At 35.3% G+C, this 21,789-nt stretch overlaps 1 protein-coding gene across 16 annotated transcripts in view; it reads left to right on the top strand.

Annotated features, from left to right (window-relative positions):
• The window catches only part of CACNA1D (calcium voltage-gated channel subunit alpha1 D), a 232,573-nt gene that overhangs the window by 177,267 nt on the left and 33,517 nt on the right, over positions 1-21,789 (top strand). For 3 of the 16 annotated variants that reach the window (XM_026857471.1, XM_026857472.1, XM_026857469.1), the window contains exons 30-39: positions 1,879-1,908; positions 4,377-4,460; positions 4,790-4,873; positions 15,211-15,249; positions 15,668-15,796; positions 16,530-16,595; positions 18,250-18,341; positions 19,657-19,816; positions 20,944-21,071; positions 21,185-21,281. In XM_026857471.1, coding sequence (XP_026713272.1) covers positions 1,879-1,908; positions 4,377-4,460; positions 4,790-4,873; positions 15,211-15,249; positions 15,668-15,796; positions 16,530-16,595; positions 18,250-18,341; positions 19,657-19,816; positions 20,944-21,071; positions 21,185-21,281 — 909 coding nt within the window. The remainder of the gene's footprint in view (positions 1-1,878; positions 1,909-4,376; positions 4,461-4,789; positions 4,874-15,210; positions 15,250-15,667; positions 15,797-16,529; positions 16,596-18,249; positions 18,342-19,656; positions 19,817-20,943; positions 21,072-21,184; positions 21,282-21,789) is intronic. The other 13 variants (XM_026857485.1, XM_026857474.1, XM_026857473.1 and 10 more) reach the window with 9 other exon arrangements.

Genomic DNA, 21,789 nt, shown 5'->3' with positions numbered 1-21,789 from the left:
CTTGATTTAAGGCTAGCTTGTATTTGCCTGCAGAGGTAAACAAATTACACATCACTTGAGGTCTGATGTTGAGATGTGAAGTGTGGAGTTCTGGGTGAATGCTTACCCACTCTTCTGTAGTCTCGCTCTGCACTGTCCAGTCCATTGTACATTTCTAATGAATTTATTTGTATTTTTGTGTCAGCTATCTTATTTAAATGCTAAGGATTTCACATTAAAAGTAACACAATATGGGGCCCCAGAGGAGATAGCTCAGATATGTGGACCACGGTGTCATGAGTATGCTGATTGTGTTTCCTGATTTGTATTTCCTGTTCTATATCCTTGTTTCACACTGAAGTTTCAGACTTTGCTGCATTTTGTCATCTGCTCTTTGAAAGAAGACTGTGAATCCTTGTATGGTTCTCCATGCACTTGTGATTGTAGTCAGAAACAGCAGCTAATGCAAAATACAGTGGTCTGATCATGAGTGCTCCATGATCGTTTGTATTATGGACTGCCTACTCGTTATTAAATGCAATGTCTTAATACCGGTCTCTAAGACTTTATACAAGTTGAGTTTTAATTCTGTTGCAACATGCTTTCTATCTGATTGGATGCTTTTACTATGAAAGATCCCTGGATCTAAACCCTGAGGGTTTGAAGGGCAGACACTGTCAGTGAAAGGTTCTCATCTCCTGAATTTCATTCCCCCATAGATATAGAACATCTAAACTTGTTAATTAGCAGGACTTAAACTTGTTAATTCACAATCTCTTTTGGCAGAGATTAATTAGCAGGAAGGGAAGGGAGTTAAATATCTTTAAGGTTGTTCCTGTTATTCTTTGAAGATTTTAACTTTTAAAATCATCAGATATGCTTTAACAAAACACCTATTGGCAACATAGTTCTTTTAATAATCACAATTCCGCTAGCAATCTTAAGCAGAATGTGAATGTCTTTTAGTAATCTAAATTTTAAACTAGATACGTGCTTAAAATAACAATAAATTGCATTAAATCGTATTAAGATGTAATAATAGTAGGAGCAATCTGAAACCCAACTTAATGTTTTGCTTTAGGGTCCATGAGGAAAGATGGATTCATTTCCTCTATATCTGTGTCACTGGTGGGTTTCTTATTCTAGTCTGGCAGAATGAACAGCTTTATTTATTCTGTTCATTTAAAAAAATATTTCAAAGATGCTCGAAGCATCATATAAAAACTCCATTACTCTCTTTCTAAAAATAAAGAGTAGATAAAACCATGTTAGTTTTTACCTTATCTGCTTGACAGTGTCCCCTTAATATGTTGACAAAAAACCCGTGAAAACTGTGATCTTTTGGTTTTGCTGGTGATGCAAACTTAAGGCGACTATAAATTATTGATGCGCTTACTGTGATACTGTGTTGTTTAAAATCAAGGTACTGCAGATTGCCTTCCACCTCTGAAATATATAAAATTTGGATAAGTGATAGATATTAAAGGTGATGCTGAGTGTCTAGCACACTTCTTGACTGGGAGATTGGAACACATAGACCTTTGCAGAATGAGACCCTCAACTTTTCAACAGAGTATGAAAAGGACTAAAATATCTATGTGGTAGATCTACAGAAACATATTTTGGTGTTAAATCTCTATGCCTACATACTCCCCAGGATATGTGATTTTGTCCTTCAGCATTTCTCAGTGAACAAATATTTCATAATGTAAATTAAAAGAGCAGGCATTGTGTCTTCACATTTGCTAAAATCTGTTACTTAGCATGGTTTAGTACAGTGCAAAATAAAATACAGCTCTGAAGTCTAAAATAATACATCAACACATACCATATGTACAGCTTCATGATAGCTAGCTGTTGCTTAAACTTGTAATGATTTTCCATGTTGTTCTACATCAGATTTTTGTAAGAAAAAAGGAAAGATGGCTAGTAAGTGAATTGATCTTGGGTCATTGCAGTGGTGAAAACAACTTATTTGCATGATGTTTATTTGCTGTGACTTGTCCATTCCTCCCTTTTCCAAAACCATCTTTATTTTCTCTTAGTTGTTTTTTTTTTTTTTTTTGTTTATTTGTATGCTTTTGCTTTACATATTACTTTGAACAATATTTGTCTATACTGATGGAAAAGGTTTCATAAAATAAATAAATGTGTAAAGTATTTTAGCTGTATTGAATCAAAATGTGAATTTGTTATTTTAGTGCTTTATATTGTAGCATGTCTAGTAAAGTACTTTTTCTGTACCTAAAATTAACCTTTATTTGGAGGACCTTTTTTGGTTGTTCTTGTTGTAGAGGAAGATGGATAGCACACCTCAAGATAGTGCTGATTATCTGTTTGCTGTTTGCCCACAGTCTCTTATGTATATATATATAAATATCACTATTTTAAAATCAGGAAGGAAACTTCTTTTAAATAAGAGAAATAAGGGTTATGAATGATCAGGAAGAATATTATGAGAGTAGTTCCCCTTCTTTAGTTGGCAGCTGCTAATCTCTTTAGGATTTTAATCACACATGAAAGCTCTTGTGATTAATAGTATTGTTGACGTGGTTCATTGTGAAGTTTAGTAGAAACTTTGGGAATGGCTTGTTCTCGTGAAGCAGGCTGAGTAAGGAAGGAGCAATAGGGAATTATGCAGGAGCATCAATTCCAAGACTGGAATTGATCATTAACTCCAAACAACCAAAGCATGTGGCACAAACGGATGTAGTGATAAACATGCTCAGATCTATTTTTCTCTTAGCCCTTTACTTACATGAGGGAATAATTAACAGCAATTTGTGTTTTGAAAGAGTTAAAAGAGAGTAGCAATAGGTACGTAAGGAGTTAAGCTTTCCTGACTCTGCTCAGTGCTTACTCTCCCAGAATACTCTGTAGAGCTGTTGTCTTCTGTAGCAGCTCTTATAGTCTCCAAGAGCAGATTTCCATATGAAATCAGCTTTTTCCAAATAGTAATGCCCTTGAGTGTAACCTTTAAACTGTGATGTTACTAAAATTCTAAGTTTAAAATCTTGAGAAAAAATTGTCCAATTAAAAAAAAAAAAATTTAGCTGATTTGCTTTTCAGTGCTAACAACACATGTAACAACTTAAACTACTCAGCTGAAACATTATCTTAAACAGTGTAATAATAAATATAACTAGACATAAGGTTAGATTAGCACATTTGTCATTTTAAACGTTTTATTAAATTTATTTTTTAGAGTTTCAATAGTTGCTGACAAGTTAGTATTTTTAAATAAATTACCAGGAAAGCAGAATGTATGTGTACAAAAATGTACATTTCAGCCTTTGTCATGTAATGCATGTTCCTTAGTCATGGTTGGCTGATAAATTAATATATCTGAATGAGAAAAAGGGCAAGTTCAGTAATTTTTGCAGTTCTGAATTTCTATAATAACTAGGCAAAATCTACATATTGCAGAAAACCTACATACCTTGTCTCTGTAGAGTTGCCTTCAACAGAGTAATACATCTTGATTTATTCCCAGTGACAGATTGATCCTGCAACCTGCCTCAAGATTTCTTCTGAAATATCTTTTTGCTCAAACATCCAGTTTTGATGCCAATAGACAGCTAATTGCATGGTAGCACTTTATAACCATCAGCAGCTGCGTGACACTACCATACACACAGGGAATGTATTTAAAGCCATAAAATGTCAGAAGGGTGACTAAGCAATTTATGAAAATGAATTTTCAGACATTGGACTGGCTGCATTAAAAACATTGAAAAATTGTTCAAGTTGCTACGATTCCTAGCACTGACTTTGCTGGTTACAGAATCAGGCCCTGACTGCAAAAGTAGTGTGACTTCCTGTATTAAACCTAGTTTCTGAATAGAAGATTAAGCCAGTTCTCCAATATTTATGCACAGTTCTCTGTTAATAATTGTGCATGATGAACCAGTGATGAGCTTTGACCCTTTGGATGTTGTTACCAGTCACTTAGGACTGTGATGAAGTAATTAATGTTAAGGAGGTTTCAGTTGGCTTGGTCTTGAAGTATTATTAAAGGATTTTCTCATGGTTGTTAGGGTATATATGTTAGAATTTTTCAGCCTTGCTAGAAGTCCAAACCCAGTTTTGGATGATGGCTTGCTTGCCGACATTGTGCTTATACAATGGTGTATTATGCATGTGTACTGCGTGTGCGCGCGCGCGTGTGTCTGTGTGTGTCTGTACATGTATATATATAAAGTATATATATACACACACATGCACATATATGTTGCTTTTCCTTCAGTAGGCAATATTGTTTGTTTTTTTTTGTTTTCTCATTAGACCACAGGTTTTGTTTAACTAATTTCTGTTTATGCAAAACTAAACAGAAGTATGCAAATATTTGACATTTCATGTGTAATCACAAACGTTTGCACCCTGCCTGCTCTGTTCAGGGCTATTTTAGTGATGCCTGGAATACGTTTGACTCCCTCATCGTTATTGGCAGCATAGTAGACGTCGTTCTCAGTGAAGCTGATGTGAGTATACCCCAGCTTACTTTCCCCAGTCCCTACTTCTCTTTCTCTGTCTCCCCACTATTTCCATCATCTGGACAAGTCACAGATTTTGATCTGATGTTTCTAAAGTTTGAGTACAGACCAGTCATAGGTCAATTATGTTGATATGGGAAATAAATAGCCTTTTTTTTCTACCAATTTTTTATAGCTATGGAAGGGAAAGATTAGATTTTATAGTGGTACATCAGAGAAGCCTAGAGTCTTTCTGTGTTATAACACTGTCCTTTTCTTCTCTTTTTCTGTTTGTGTTTTTCTCTTGCTCTCTTTCTGCTGAATGCTTGTCCTAACAGCACTATTTCACTGATGCATGGAACACTTTTGATGCCTTAATTGTTGTTGGTAGCGTCGTTGATATTGCTATAACAGAAGTTAATGTAAGTAGCAACTGTTCATGCACTAAAAAGTAATTGCTGTCATCAAGAAATACAGAAAATGTAAACTTTATCCCCCCAAATCCTTTTTTAGAAAAGTATGTTTTATCCTGGAATCAAAGACCAAAACATTGATATAGATGTTTGTTCAAGCTGTTATTTTAAATCTATATACCCATATAGCTGCACATGCACACAGTGTAGTGAGACAATAAGAATTATGTTTTTCTATATATGTACAGAAAATATTTAAAACATTTTATGTATAAAAAAGAAATTAAGTCTCTGTTACTATTTTATTTGGAACCCAGTAGGTAACTTGACCAAGATAATTCAAGATTCTGTAAGCTGTTTCAGTAGCTTAGTTTAATGATTTTTTTTTTTTCTGTGGGAGGTTTGGTTTTTAGAGCAATGTTGGCATTCATATCTCACAGCAGAAGGGTACGTAGAGAAAGTAAAGCTTTCCATGCTGTGAAAAATAGGTCTGTTTTTTTTTCCTGTTCCTTTTGCTTTTCCCATCCTGCAGTAAATGTTTTTAAATTTGAATTACGTTTAAAGTACTTGGAAAACTCCATCTTTTCACCAGAATTTTGACTGATGGCCATTACTGATATAGGTGTTTGGACAACAGAAAGATCCCTTTCCAAGAAAAAAATAGGGAGATACTCATTTTTGTCTGTTCTGTCTGACTTGCTGGCTTTACCAATGAAAGCTGTATCACAAAAATTATAAATGAAAGATAACAACATGCATATCAGTTTTGTAGTAGATACGCGAGTGCTTCTGTACTTTCATGTTTCTTTGTTTTACTAGTCAAAACAAAATTTCAGAGGAAAGTGCCTCTTACCTCTAATGTTTCTTGAGACGTCAAAAAGGCAGACTGAGGAAGGTGAGACTTGGAACCAGCCCAGCCGCTGAAAATGCTCAGGGAGCACACAGACTCAGTAGGTGAGGTTAGCGTGTTCCACCTGCTGAAGATCTTATGTGTTTATCATTGAGAACTAAATTTTCAAGAAATACCCATGATGCAGGAGATACCCAACATCACATATTTTCTCTGTATCAAAGAACAAATTAATCAGAGAAAGCTGTAGATATAAATAGTTGCTTGGTATTCTTTGAAGATATTTAGCTCGCATGTTTTTCTACATCAGTCACAGTTTAAGACCTGTCTAATAACATTCATTTTTTCTTAAATTTGTTTTAGTAAGCTACTTGCTAGACATCTTTTTTTTTGCCCCAGTGGATTTTATTAACCAAATGGTTTCTTTTCAGTAGAGATATTTAATATGCATCATCTTTCAAAATACTTCTAAATTTGAATATTCTTCAGTGATGAATATTTAAGCTGCAATATCTCTGTCATATTTTGGGGAAGCAAATCCATCCTGTGGCTATCATTGACATTTGATTGAAACAGTTTTTCAGAGAAAACACATTTTAAAATTTCTTTTCAAAAGTGGTTCATGTTAGGAGCCTGGTTCTTAGGATCACATTCCTCCAGTCAACAGCAGAAACGATGCCCTTTACTCAATTTAGACAGTACCTTGATTTTGGAACTGTGAATACCATGATAATAAAGTTGCCCAGGAACATGGAATAAAAATTGTGTTTGGAAAAACTGATCTGTTACAGGCATTCTAGGATGAGGGGAAAAAAAAAAGAAAACACATAATTCTCAAGTAAGATCTGTCTAGAAGACAGTTTTTGGCTTTCAGTGCGTTGTTCAGATCAGCAGACCACCTACTAGGAGCTTGGATTTGTCAGGCTGGTCTTGACTGAGGCCATGGTTTGGTGAAGATTTCTTTTGGCATCTCCGTGAGCTTAAGCAGCCTTCACCCACAGCCCTTCTTGCCCCCATAGCTGTGTGAGCTGTGCTTCCACAAGAGTTTGAGGACTTCACAGCTGGCTGGACAAGGTGCTGAGCACACAATATTGGCAGTAGTGTGGCCATGGTAGGGCAGAAACGAGCGGATAAGTCTGCTGGCAAAGGAAATTCTTATACTGATCCCATACAGGTCTGCCTTCAGAGCATGTTAGCATTGACACAGAGGTCAATTAGTGGCAGTAGCTGCTGTTGAGAAACAGTGATGTTCATAGTTTTTAATATTCTTTGGTTCTAGTCTATTTGGTAAGCAGAGTAATAACTATTATAAATGCAGTCCAACCAAATACAGAAAACTAATGTATTCTGTTGTTTGTTTGGCTTTTTTTTTTAAGATGGTAGAATATCTTCAAGCATACACAGAGTCTATTAGACTTAAAATTTCTTAATAAAGCTGCAAATTCTACACTGCCATCTCAAAGAGTAAACATAATCAAAATAATTTAAAGGCTGATTCACCTTAAAATTCCTTCCTGATTTTATGCTAAACTGTGAGAATCTCATGACTGGCTGCATTACTGGAAGGAATAATGAAGGAGTCATGTGATAACATGGGAGCAGAAGGACCATAGCCTGACACCTAAATTGCAGACTGATTTTATTCAGTTCTCAGCGGGTGACAGATCTTTCTACATGTGAACTGGAGGAACCTGAGCTGACAGGGAGGGTCAGTCAGCACAGAACTGCATTGTCCCATTGAGGTGTTTCTCAAAGTACGATTACAGTTTGTGGAACAGATTTTTAAAAGATGCCTCTAATTTGGTTTTAGGGTTTTTTTGTTTGGTTTTTTTTGGGATTTTTTTTCCCCACAAAATTTTGGATTTAGGCTTTCAGCTCAAGTGTTTATAATTTATCCACTGTTTCCATTCACAGTAGTACTGGTGTAGATGACAGTAATATCTAAGGAGTGTAAAGACCAATCATTTAGAATAGCTTTCCCCAATAACTGCAAAATGTTCTTGATTGTGAAGAGATTGAAAAACAGCTCAACTGTACTTCTGTGACAGTAGAAGATGTCCCTGTATTTAACACTGTATGGACAGTGTTAATTTGACAGCATTACTTGTAACTGATCACTGCTGAGCTTTCAGCTGCGAAGAACACTGTCATTTTAGTCACTCAGTTGTCTTGAAAGTATTCTGGAGATCAAGTAGTGATTTTCAGAAAAAGTACACACCATAGTCAAGAACTAGCGCTGTCATTTCTTAGTTTTCATGCTATACTCACTGGAGAAAAAAGGCCCATCTCTGATGTCTTCTAGTACTGCACAGCAGACTGTTTGTGTACTAAGTATTGTCTGTTTCTGGTCTCACTTTTTTGTGCTTTGTTTGTGCAAGTCATTAAAGTATCACAGTTCCAATATATTTCTGGGCTTGATTTCCCATTTTCATTATGAAATAGTGAGTACTGCAGAATGTCCAGGGAAATTTCTTAGATTTTTATTACTTTTATTGTTTTGGTTCTACTGAATTATTCCTACTTCATTAGTTTTGTGTAAATTTCTGTAAACCAAATTCAGTATTTTAGAACCTTTTTCTTAATATTTTTTCGGCTTTCTGTATTGCACCATTCCATCTGTACTTTTTATCTAACACTGACTGTGATCCTGGGAAATCTAACAGCTCTGCTAAGATGCTAACAAGACTTTGTTTTCAATGGGATAGCAAGCACAATTGAAATAGCACCTGTGAAAATTCCCACTAAAGAAACTCCTTAAACGAAGAAGCTCAGCCTAGTTTGAGGGGTGATCAGAAGCAGTGTAAATTGCTAGCACTAATAATGTAAAATCAGATATTGTTGCAGTTGTAACTGCGTGAGAACAGCCATCTTAATTATCAGTGTAAAAGAAGACTTGAAAAAATGTGAATACCTAAAATAATGTACTCAAGATGAACTAAACATTCTTTTAGGTTTGCATGTATAATTGCCTCATGCTGAGGAAACAACCCAGCATCATTCTGATAGTTTAGCTGTGTACATTTAGACTAATTCCAAAGGCCAGCAAGTTATTTTAGTATATACCATGTTTGTATCTATCTGACCCATTTTTTCAAGAGTGGGTTGGACCTTCTAGTTACATATCAACCTGATTTCAGTATTAAATTCTGGAAATTAAATGTAATCTCTTTATTTTGTTGTTCCTTTTCTTATATTTTTAACATTTTTTAATAATGTATATGATGCCCTGAGGCTGATTCTTCTGCTCCAATAACCTCCTGTTCACATATAATCCAGGAAATTACTGATTTAAATATTTTTGGTGGCTGTGGAAATCAGTGTTTAATGTGTTCAGCAATTTACAGGACTGCTCAGCATCCTGAAGGACTGGATTGGTGGCCAGCTCCAGAAATGAACCACCTCAGAGCAGCATATATTTTAGCAATACACTATTTTCTGTGATTGTTTTTTTAATTTACTCTGTCACTTACTATCCCTTCCTTTAACCAGTTCTTCTTTTATGAACCTAATTAATTTTCATGTTCATTTTATTTTTAGAAATTTTTAGAGGCAAGTATATATAAGTAAATATATATATGGTATAGCGATAAAAAAATTAAACCCACTACTAAAACATATACTTACTTCTGGGTCTTGTGACCTTTTGTTTAAAAAAAGTTTTGCATGACACACAAGGTCTTGTGTGGTCATAAAAATGGTTCCTTTTCAATTAAAAAAGCAGAGTAGTGATTGTGAGACACAAGATGTCAGTCCATTCTGGGAGATGGATGTATTTAACTTAATGAAAGATAAATTGGAAATAAATTCTGAATAAGTGAGCAAGTTCTTAAATGGAAGTAACAGACAAGTTTCAATCCAGCCTGACTGTATAGAAATTATTTTAGTTGTCACCTAAGAAACCATTTGGATGACTAGCACTGGATGACTTAGAGGCATGATCACATTTTTACAGTAGCAGTTACAAAGTTTTAATTCACGTTTTTTATTTAAGTTTCTTTTACCATTCACGTGCTGCCAAAATGTCAAGAAAATAATGGAGAGTTCACTTTACTTTTGTGCAAATGTTGAATGCAGTCCCTAGGGGACTAATTTTATGTTTGAAGTTAAGTAAAATTCAAGTTCTTTGCTGAAATAGGGCTTAAAGGAAGAGCAGTGATATCTTCCTCCTGACTCCCTCAGGAAAACCTATTTCTCTTGAATCACCACTGTAAACACATGAGGCTTATTCAGTGCTTACACTACCGGAACAACTAACAGTGGTTAGTAGCAATATCATACATCAAATAAATCTCTCCCAAAACCAGCATTGGCAAGAAGGAGCAACATTCTTACCATTTCAGGGCTATGCAGTGCATCATGTCGAACTGTGAACAGTGGGATGCTCTTCTCGTTTGCTAGACTGCTAGAGGAGTGTGTACTGGGAGGGCTGGTGCTTGTTTTTATGTAGTTGTCCACTCATCTAGTAACTGGTGGAACAGCTGATCTTGCTTGGGTGGAGGCTTGGATTAAAAATCTCATATCTACCTCCAGTAAGAGAATTTGGATTCCAATTTTGCACAAAAGCACTGCAATTCAGTTTGAATTCCACTTTATGCATCAGTATCATATGTTAGAATTTATGTTTTGTTGCTAGTAATTGATATTTTTGACTACTGTTAATAAATTTTGTTATCTCTTTAGGCTTAAGGATAGGTCAGAAAAATACATTCTCATAGATTTGCTTTTGTTACTATGAAGTCTTATTGAAATATGAAATCTACACTGTGTTGCAATATTTAATTTGAAAATAGAAGTAAATTTCTGAGCTGCTCTCATGAAGGTGTTAATACTAATAATTTATTTACTTTATAGCACAACTGAATATTTATTGGTTATCATAATAATACCCTATGCCATCAGCATCTTAATTCTGAACTTAGAGTTTTAAATATACATCTTTTACAAGAAAAAAAGATACGTTTTAGATCTGCTCTGGGCATTTGGTTCATGTTGAACAGGGAATATAGAGAGCACTAAGACTATGAAGAAAATTACTTGATAGCACATTTTAATTCCAGTAATTATTCTCTGAACAAATTGTATATGTATATACATGCATGTATATAGACACACATATTTCTGAAGATATTTTGGCAACCTGAATGCTTTCCTTCATATGTTATTGTCATCATTTGTCATTGAGATGTATTTATAATCATGACTACATACATCATCATTATGTGTTCATTTTGTTTTGGCATACTCTTGTACCCTTTGGCACAGTCTGTAGAAAAGAAGTATTTGACCAACACCGTATACTAATATCCACTGGTTTTCACCGTGTTTATTTTTTCTTAAACACAAAGCTACAGCTTGCTTCCAATGCATGATGCAATCTGTTTCACACTGTTCACAGTTTTGACATTGAAGCTTTTTTCCGTTAGGATGTTTATTATAAATTTTTGTTGCAATATGAAGAGTGCAATGAGGACTTACTGTTTAAGAAATGTGCTATGTTTTTCATAAGCAACAACAAATACTTGACTAAAATTGGTAGCAGGTTGCAAACATTTTAATCAGTGAGCCATAAATTTAGGCTGACCATTGGTTAGTATTTTTTGAGGGTTGGGATTGTTTGGGGAAGAAAGCTGCTGTGTTGAACTTTAAGAAAAAAAGAGAAATTGTATGTTACTGCCTACTTGAAGTATTTAAGAATTGGCTTAAAATGACATAGTTATGAAATGCTTTGCTGAACTAGGCTCTCAGTGTAGCTGGCACATGGCAGACAGAAAAGGTAGAATAATTAAGACAGTCTCTGTCCTCATTTACCGCACTGCAGTGCATCTGTTAGCCAAACAGTGGGAGCAGACTTCTAGCAGGGATCCCAGAAGCACATCTGTCATCTCACAAATCATAGTCCCACAGGGAACAAATAAAATCATGATAATAACCAACCAGTCCCAAAGCATTTGGAATACGAGTAGTATTGGAATGATTGGTGGAAGGTGAGGGGAAAGAGGAGGTTATAGGTAGATTGCCTGACTGGAGGAAATATTTTTACTTGCATTCTTGTCAGCAGCTGTCATCCAAAGGGACCCTGTCTCTGTTCAAGCTGTCCACTCCCTCAGTCTCAAGTCTGTTCTAATACTTTCCCTACGTATACATAATGTGCCACCTACTTGTGTGTGTATGTGTCAAGTAATATTACTGAAGTTGCAAATAAGGTGATGTGTTTGGGTAGTATATGTTTTTTCCTTATCTGTAGGAAGCAGACATCCTGTTATCGTCACTCTCTCTGTTGTCGTTACTGAAAATTGTGTTATCTTAATTTTAGTTTCCCAGATCTTAGTATTATTACTTCATGATGGATGGACACACATAAACATTAACTAAATGACTCCTAGATGAGCATTTCCTGTATAAATATGACTAATTTTTTTTTTTTTGTGGTGTATCACTATATTATCCTCATTAAAATTAGTGTTAATAATATAAACCAAGCTGCTGTATTATCAGATGGAAATGCCAGAGAGGGTAAAAAATTAGATACACTCACTTTAAAATGTCACTACATGGAACACTTGGCCAGTGATGAGCAGAAGTTGAATATTTTCAGCTCCAGCAGAAAAAGAAGACTCTAGTATCAGGAGTTTGTTTTCATTGTTTGTTTCTAGTATCTATCTCCACCTTCATATAAATAATAATTTATAGAGATGGATTTGTAGATTTATTTTTTGTGAACAGTGTGTTTTCCTTTTTCATTCCTGGCCTTCTCTTTTCAGTGTCCATAATTTATAATTTCTTACATATGACATCCTAACACTTCCTACTAGCGGATCAGCCATCAGGAACAGGCAATTAGGACTGCTTAGTCCAAAGAAGCTAAGAAGGAGTGATTTATGAGAGGAATGTGTGTGACATAGTCCTGTGCATACCCAAACACATTTAGTGCCATTCAGACCAAAAAAAAAAAACAAAACCAAAACAGTTGAGGAATTTTGTACTCATCATTCCTGAGCACCTACAGTAGAACTGTTTGCATAGTTTTGGTAATCTGATAATCTGGCTATATTTTCAAAAATGAGAATTAAGCAATTATTAATTGTAGAAAAGGTTTTTTTCCACTAACTTTTCCTTTTGTGAGGGTTTTTTCATAATCAAATTATAATTAATATTCCTTGTTATTTTTTTCTTTTTGGAAAGTAATTAAAAAAAAAATCTGTACGACTAAAATACCCTTTTTTTGCTTTTATCCCATTACATATTTCTATCCTAATTCTGTTCCTACTTATTTGGGGGCCAATCCTTCTCAAATAAAAACCAGCAGGAAAAACTCCCAAATGCAAACCCCTGCATTTCTTCATTTATTTGGTGTCAATTTGTGATTATACTATAATCTGGTTTTTATCTGTCAAATACTTAATTTTTTGATAATACAAAAGATATAATGTTAATTAAGACATTTGCTCATTGATTAAGACAGTATCAAGCTCAGCATGAGTCAGTCAGCAGAGATTAATATGAAATTTCAGGCTTCATCTGAAGAAGGAATAATGAAACCCTTTTACTTTAAAAGTTTCAGATAAAGAGGTTTTTTTTCTGGACCACAAAGTCAATAACAGTGTTGGTTTGTGTACACTAGTACAGGTTTGTGATTGTTCTTGGTAGACAGCTTTGCAAGATTGTTTCCGGGTTTTGTGATATTTTGACATTTATGATGTTTGTGATTATGAATTTCTCCTTAATCTATATTTTGATGATTTTACTTCAAATCGTTGAAATATGCAGGGAATTTGTAATACAGCAACTGGTTTTTATTTGCAGCATATCTTTTATGTATTTTATATGTGTTTATAAAGCTTAGATGTTACAGATGATTGTACAAATACTGTGCTTACTGAAGTCTAATGAGGAGATCTGGGTTTCAGTTAATATTAATGCATCCTTTTAGTAATAATCTCTTAAACAGTTTTAAAACTCTGTTTCAGAAAATACTGATATCCTGGCAGGGTAGTACTTGTATACATATGTAGATTGCACGTAGTTGAACAAACAGTTATTTTTACTTCAGTTTTCCCTTGTGATATTTTTATGTTATATGTTTTGAAAAAAGTAATAGATAAAACAATTAGTATTTTAATAAATACCACTAATGATCTGACTTTAACAAAGTACTATTCATTCTTGTTTTTTTTTTACCACAGTATGTTTGTATAATATACTGCCAGTATTTTCAGCAGAATCAGCTTCTCTCTCAAGTTTTATCTTAGGTAACAGCAGTGCTTGAGATTTTACTCAGTGCAGCATGGCATTGAGAGTATGTCTGCTGCATCCGCAATGTGTTGGAAGCAGCACTGAGGAGGCATCATGGTTATTGTCGCTGTATGTGACAGTATTTATTGAAAGGTGCCCCTTTAAAAGAAGATTATCTTAGGCAAGAGAGTAAGATTTAACATCGAGAATCCCATTTGTTTTAGTGCTATAAATGTTTTTAAAGACGCTTCCATTCAATTTGGGAAGAATCTGCTGTGAATCTGTCAGTGCACAAGCAAGAATAGACAGGTGGTCTTTAAGCTTTGCTAGCTGCTTTGCTAAGTGTCTGACCATTTAGGATATCAAAACAGTTTCTCTAAAGCCAGAGAGATAGAAACATTATAAAGAGAGAAGTGAGTTTCTTCTTCACAGGACAGTTTGGCTCTGTGAACAAGAAGTTGGAGTGTGCCTCTCTCCTCCCTGAGGGTTGCACAGATATGTTCCAAAAGGGTCAATCACATCCTGAAGCCCTTTCTCCATGCCTAATCCTGTTATATCAGATCATGTGTATGAGCACTTTGTGGATGGTGAGAGAGTACAAGTCTTTCCTTCTCATTTGCACCTCTGTGGGAGGGTTAGCCTTCGTGTCATTGTGCTAAAAATGTTTGTCTATCCCTTTGGCAGAGTGAAAATCTGTCCTTGTTAAACACTACAAAACCCTATGCTCATCACTGAATTAACTCAAGTGAATTGCTTTGCTTTAAGGGAGCTCCTGATGTGATATAAACACAATTACTTGAATATGGTCAGATTTCGGTGATGGGGTAATTAATCTTCAAAAAGAGCACAGCAGAAAAGAGACATTGAATGGCTAGATTGATCCCAAAGCTTTGTTCTTGAGTTTTACTTAGGCTTACTGCTATAATTTCGTATAACCTGTGGAAGTCAATGGCTAATTTTGTTTAGTTTACATAGGAGCAGATATTTTATTTTGTATCTACTTCCTATTGAGTCTTTTAACCATGTTTTATACTAGCAGATTTTAGTATGAGACAGCCAAAGTTTTCGTATGAGTCAGCAAACATGAAATGCTAAAGGGAAGGTTTTAATAAGGATATTAATGTTTTGTTAATTTTAATAAGGATATAATGTTTTGTTCATTTACATTTAGAAATTAAAAATGTCCTTCCTTCTGTTTATGGTTAAGCTAATTTTGTTGATCTTTTATTTGATTTTAATATTTAATGTTCTTAATTTCTTAAAGCCAAAGCCAACTGAAACAGTCACAACTGATGAGTCTGGGGTAAGATTAGTAAACTGACCCCAGTGGTTTTACCTCTACTTGAGTTTATTATTTTTACCATGTCTATTTTCCACCAGTTTTTTCTGTATTTTTCATAACTGTCTTACTGCAAAGGTGTTATGCAGTGGTTTGCATCCATTGTCAATGTAGTATTGAAGTCTACTACAAACAAACCCAATATGATCCTTATTAACAAACTGAAAACTTGGAAATGCATGTGATGTGTGAAGCATTTCTACAGGTCCTGTGTTTTTAGCATGTGATTTCCTCCTTTCATATCATGCTTATCAAGGTGAAAAGGTCTTCAAGATACATTTTCAAATCTTACCTCTTCCACCTTTGCATTTGATGTTGTTTTTCTGCAAGTGTTGCATGTTTGAGTTTGTATTTAGTTTGACTTCTCCATGATGCTCTTCAGAACTCTGAAGACAGCGCTAGAATCTCCATCACTTTTTTCCGTCTCTTCCGGGTGATGAGGTTGGTGAAGCTGCTTAGCAGAGGAGAAGGAATCAGAACATTACTGTGGACATTTATTAAGTCATTTCAGGTTAGCAAAATTTATTTAAATTTGCTTTATAATTACAACCATTTATACATCAAATTTTATGAAGCAATACCCTCTAGCGTGCAAAAAATATTAATTTTGAAATTCTTGTTATCAATAATGACATATTTAAATATAATTACATACTAATGCCAAAATAAACTTCACCAGTTACTTCAGTGAGTCCAAGGGTCATTCTTTGTCATTTAGTATTAGCTGTTACCATGAGATTTCTACTGTACTTCATAAAAATTATTCGGTATATCTCAAAGGGATAACTTTGACATACACAGATCTCATACTTACACACATTTATTAGATGACTACAGAAGAGGAATTTAATCTATTTTATTATATAAACTAATTTCATGTGTAATAAATAGAAATTTGAATCGTTGCTCCTGAAAACTCTCATGAATGTGAAGTTAATGGAAGTCTATAACTATAGAAGGAAGTATCTTTGTGTTGTCAGAATCAGTAATGAAAATAAAATTAAAAACTGCTGAAGGTGATTTTTCCCCCTGGATTGCTGGCAGAAATAATTTAAAAAATGATGAAGCTTGGGTTCATTTTGTGCAGCAAAATATTAAGAGTGACAGGTAATAACATTTTCAGCATTTGCATACGAAGAAAATCCTTGGAAAAGCCTGTGTTGTACATAGAAATTATTTTTGTAAATGGAATCAAAATTATGATGTGAAATTACTAAAAGACACCGCACCTGTCCCGTTTCTAGGCTCTGCCTTATGTTGCCCTTCTGATAGCTATGCTGTTCTTCATCTATGCTGTCATTGGAATGCAGGTAATTTTAGAATTTTTTTAGCATTAAACATAAGTACAGTGTTGGCTACTTTGAGACTTGTTTCCTAAGGTGTTTACTGAAATATTCTTTTGATAGTGGTGCTATATATAAGCATATAAATATTGTGAAACATAAAAATCTTTTTTTGGCTATAATTTTGATAGTCAGAAAATCCAAAAAGATGCAAGAGCTTGGTGCAAGCTTATAGTATCTTTGCTGAAAGGAGCCACTCGTTTTCCATGTACTGTGGAGTTTATTCCTCTTCATGAATGTATGAAAGAATGGATGACTTCTTTTTATTACAGACTTATTTTGGGAATCAGGCATTAGAACTCAGCTCTTTTTTTTTTTTTTTAAGTCTTTCAAATATGAAAAGAATAGAACTAGGAAAAGAATCTAGCTAAGGATTTAGACACAGCTGAGCCTGTGGTTAATCAAGAGTAGGATGTATGTACAAGATGTATGAGAACAGAAAGGATTTTGGTAACTTAAAATGTAAAAATGTGTTGCTGGGATGAAGGTGCCACTTCTCACACCACCAGCAGCGCTGTGAGCGCAGAATAGGTTCTCCAGTCTTAATAACTGGAGACAGCTAGAAAGGAGAAACCTGTTGGGAGACTTCCTGAAATTCATACTACTGAGCCATTCCTACCTGTTTGAGAGGGGGCTGCAGGAAAGCAGCAGATAAGGGCACTGAGCACAGAGCTGTGATTGGGCGTGCAGTTTGAGTTCCATGGTAGTCTCCGTGCCCCACGTGAGATCTGGTGCTTGCCAAAGGAGGTGCCTGAGGAACATGGCTGGGTGACCATCAACACTTTGGCAGAAGTTCCTGTTAGGTATCCTGAATTAGGGTACAGTTCTCTTTTTTCTTTTCTTTTTTTTTTTTTTTTTTTTTTTCTTGTCATAAGGCCTTAATATAGCTCTGCATTCCATAAAACTTTATGGATGTCTTCTTTTGTTCTTAGGGTTGTAAGGTTCTTCAGATCAACACAAAGGGAGGTCCTAATTAAATGGGATGAGTAGAAGAAACATGTTATAGAGAGTGGTTTGCTTCTGAATTCTTTCTCTTCATCATTTATCCAAAAGTGACTTGCAGTCTAGACACATGTATACAGAGCACAGTGGTGTTAATCTCTCTAAATTAACAACCTTCAGAAGATATAAATGATGTTAGAGAAAAAGAATGGTCTTGTGGCCAAGGAATTGCAATTTAATTTGAGGAACAGAACTCATTTCCATCTCTGGCTGAGACAGAATGCTCAGATTCTCTGTGCTTTGGTTTCTGACTTTGCATCTCTTTTTCTCTGTTTAGATTTAAGGTTTTCAGGACAGCGATTATTTCTTAATACAAGTATGTTCAATATTTAGCACAGTAGGGCTTTAATATCAATAAGCACTCTAGGTGCTAGTTCAAAACAAATAGTATTTTCTCACCTGAAATACAGGAATATGTATTATTATTATTATTATTATTATTATTATTATTATTATTATTATAAATTAAATTATTATCAGGAAAAATCTAAAGAGGGTAAAGAATGTGTATTTGTGGAAGTGTTTTTCATACACACTGAAGCAAGTTTAGATTGCAAGGGCTACAGCTTCTGACAATACAGGTCACTAGGGTGAAAGCCAAAATCCTGTTCTATTGTAGGTATTTGGAAAAGTGGCCATGAGGGACAACAATCAGATAAATAGAAACAACAATTTTCAGACTTTTCCCCAAGCTGTTCTTCTTCTCTTCAGGTGAGTAAACCTTAACACTTACTTAATGCATCCCATTTCAGTGATCTGTGAAAAATGTCTGTAGCTCTTGTACCATGGATTTATTCAAAATGTGTTTGTGAGTGAGAAACGATTTAATGTAACAAGCACATTCTGTCTGTAGCTGTATGCTGAATGTCCATTAGCACAGCAGAGTTCTAATCCGTTGATACAGACCTAAACTCATTACAGCTATTGTGAAACATCTCATTTCTCTTCAGGTAGAGCTCAAACATAGCCAGCCCCGATATCACTGTGTAGGTGTTGGGGAAGGTGAAAAAGACTGTGCCCTTGCTGTAATCTTTTGAAGCACAGCTAGTATGACACTTTGAGGGGAAAAAAAAAAAAAAAGCACTGTGCAAAGATAAACTGTTCTTTACATTTGCTGAAGAGTTGACAAGAAGTAGAAGGTGTAACTTAGAGAAGGGAATTGTTGGATAAGCAGTAGGCAAAACTTTCTGATGGCAAAGGTAGTTAAATCTTCGTGTAAGGGGATTATGGAATCTCCATTATTAGAGATCTTAAGAAGGGGTAAGCATTTGCCAGGAATGCCTGAAAGTGTCCTGGAGCGAGGAGAGGGAATGACATGGAATAGGGATGTCCCTAAAGGTGACAGCCTTGAGAGCTCTCTTGCCCGTGATTCTGGAACTCCACTTGGCTCCTGGGCACTGTTACTACTCTGGTTGGCAAAACTGTTAGGTCATTCTTTAACTGAGACCCAATGAGACCTGAGTCACTTTAGGCTTGTAAAGACTTTTGCCTTTGAAACTAGATAATGAACACAGCTCAAAATTTCATAAACATGTAGTTGCCTTCTAAATATTGGAAATCATAGGTCTGTGCACAGGTATTGCTCAACTATACAAAAAAACGCAACAGCAGATAGAGACAAGCGTTTCCTCAATCATGCTGAAGAAAAGGCAATTAATCTTTTATAAATATATACTTTAAACTTCTAGGACAGGTTTTCATACACAACACTGCTTTCATACACAGCAGCTCCACTGCAATAAGTATTTAACTTGTAAATTACAGTTTGTGGTTCAAATTTTTATGTGCAAGCCTTTATGGTTTATTAGTCTACCTTATAAAATGTGTCTGCAACATCAGATCTATGCTTGTCATTCCTGAAACATGATCTGTATTTTCTTAATTAGCTCATGATCTGAAAAGTTCGCAATGTTTTCACACTTCTGCTTGTACAGCTTCAAGCATTTTGTTGGTTCTTAATAAACTAATACATCTGTAATCCATTTTGATCAAATAATGCCTGATTTATCTTTGTGACCATATAAAGGTGTGCAACTGGAGAAGCCTGGCAGGAAATCATGCTGGCATGTTTGCCTGGAAAACGCTGTGATCCAGAATCTGATTATAATCCAGGGGAAGAATACACATGTGGAAGCAATTTTGCCATCATTTATTTTATCAGTTTTTACATGCTTTGTGCGTTTTTGGTAAGTCTAGCTTGTGCTTATTAACAGAAACAAGCTTTGGCATTTTGAGACTTTATTCTGAACTAAGAGTAGTGGGTTCAGAGAACAATTGAAAATCCCGTATCTAAAATATCTTTGCAAGGTTTTTCTATACACAGTTCTAAATCCTGTATCTTCTACTGATTTTTACAATGGGGGTGGTGAAACATTGGAAGAAGTTGCCCAGAGCAGCTGTGGCTGCCCCCTCCCTGGAAGGGTTCAGGGACAGGTTGGACGGGGCTTTGGGCAACCTGGGCTGGTGGAAGGTGTCCCTGCCCAGGGCAGGGCGGTGGGACTGGATGGGCTTTAAGGTCCCTTCCAACCCAAACCATTCTGTGATTCTATGATTCTAAATTCTCATGTGCAAGAGTCTTCTGACTACATGTATGCAGGAGTGATTGGCTGCACGTTTGAGATCTAAGTTAACAGTCTCTTAATCAGTTATTAATCAGGACTTAAATTTAGCAGAATTTAAATTTGTGTTCTCAAACTGTGGCAATAACCTTTCTTCTTTATCCATGGCATAATAAATTATTTGTTCTAAAATAATATTTGAAAATGTCTTTCCTCATTGCAGGTGTCTAGTCTAAACTGATTGATTTGTTCTATTCACAGCACTGTTCTTGCAAAAGGAGAGTGGTCAAACAGAATTCTGTGAACTAATGTAAACACACACATTCTGCTGTTCTGTATCATCTTCTGTGTTAACAAAACATACACAGAACTCTTAGTGTCATGACATAGAATCCTGTTAATACAAAAGCTGTTTCCTGAGGTCTATACTGTGTCAAATACATATATTGGATCCATTCTTTAATTTGATGTAGTGGGATCTGGCAAATCAAGGAAGAGAAACAAAACCACATTACAGCCTACGTCAAAGACTGAACACTCTAAGATAGAATCACACGCTTGTCATGTCATTGTAGAGTTCCAGTTAGTCAGTTAAATGGTTAGCAAGTACTTTCTGTGATACCTTATATTTGCCAAACATAATTTATGAGATTTTGTTTGAATTCTTAACCTGCTACTTTATAAAATTATCTATTGAATATTTTTCTTAAAATTTTGAAATAATTAAGGCAGATTGTTCTTAATTACTTTTTTAGATTATAAACTTATTTGTGGCTGTCATTATGGATAATTTTGATTATTTGACACGTGACTGGTCTATTCTGGGTCCCCATCATTTGGATGAGTTCAAAAGGATATGGTCAGAATATGACCCTGAAGCAAAGTAAGTTAGATGATTTCTCTGATAAGATTTATCTGGTAAAAACAATAAAGCAGAGCATAGTATATTTTTTGGGAAAGGATGTATATTTGGTAACAGATGTGTGTTGGTTCTAGGGGAAGGATAAAGCATCTTGATGTGGTTACATTACTAAGACGTATTCAGCCACCACTTGGTTTTGGCAAATTATGCCCTCACCGAGTGGCCTGTAAGGTAGGTTTTACCCCATTTACTTCTCAGGTTTCTCTCACACTTCATTCATTCATTCAGTTCTGTCCTGTATGTGTCACATATGCACAGTATTCCTCTCTGTTCACAAGGTCTCTTTCACTCTCAAGTTGTCTCCTTTTTCTGCAGACTTAACTTAAACCAGCAAAATTAGTGTAATTTCTTACAGTGTGCTCATTTGAGTAGTTACCACCCATGTAAAATTCTTCACAGAACATCAAAATGAAGGGGGTCATTCTGTAAATATATATCTAGTTATAGTCACGTATATGAACTACCTCACCCCAGCATTTCTGGTGACCCAGTGTGACAAACAAGACTACTTCAAACCACTGACATTTCTGATTTCTCTCAGTCCCAGGGAGAAGAGACTGGTAGTTTACTTTGATTGACAATTGTTTTGATACAGTACTTTTACAATCGCATTTATGAGAAGTTTGCTGCACATGAAGCATAGAAATGAGATTGAAGGGTGGGAACTGCAAGATGAAAA

The sequence above is a fragment of the Athene cunicularia genome, assembly GCF_003259725.1.
Source record: "Athene cunicularia isolate RWA chromosome 12 unlocalized genomic scaffold, athCun1 chr12_part1, whole genome shotgun sequence".
NCBI lineage: Eukaryota > Metazoa > Chordata > Aves > Strigiformes > Strigidae > Athene > Athene cunicularia.
Note: the sequence above shows the minus strand (reverse complement) of the source record. Positions and strands in the feature narration are given on the sequence as shown.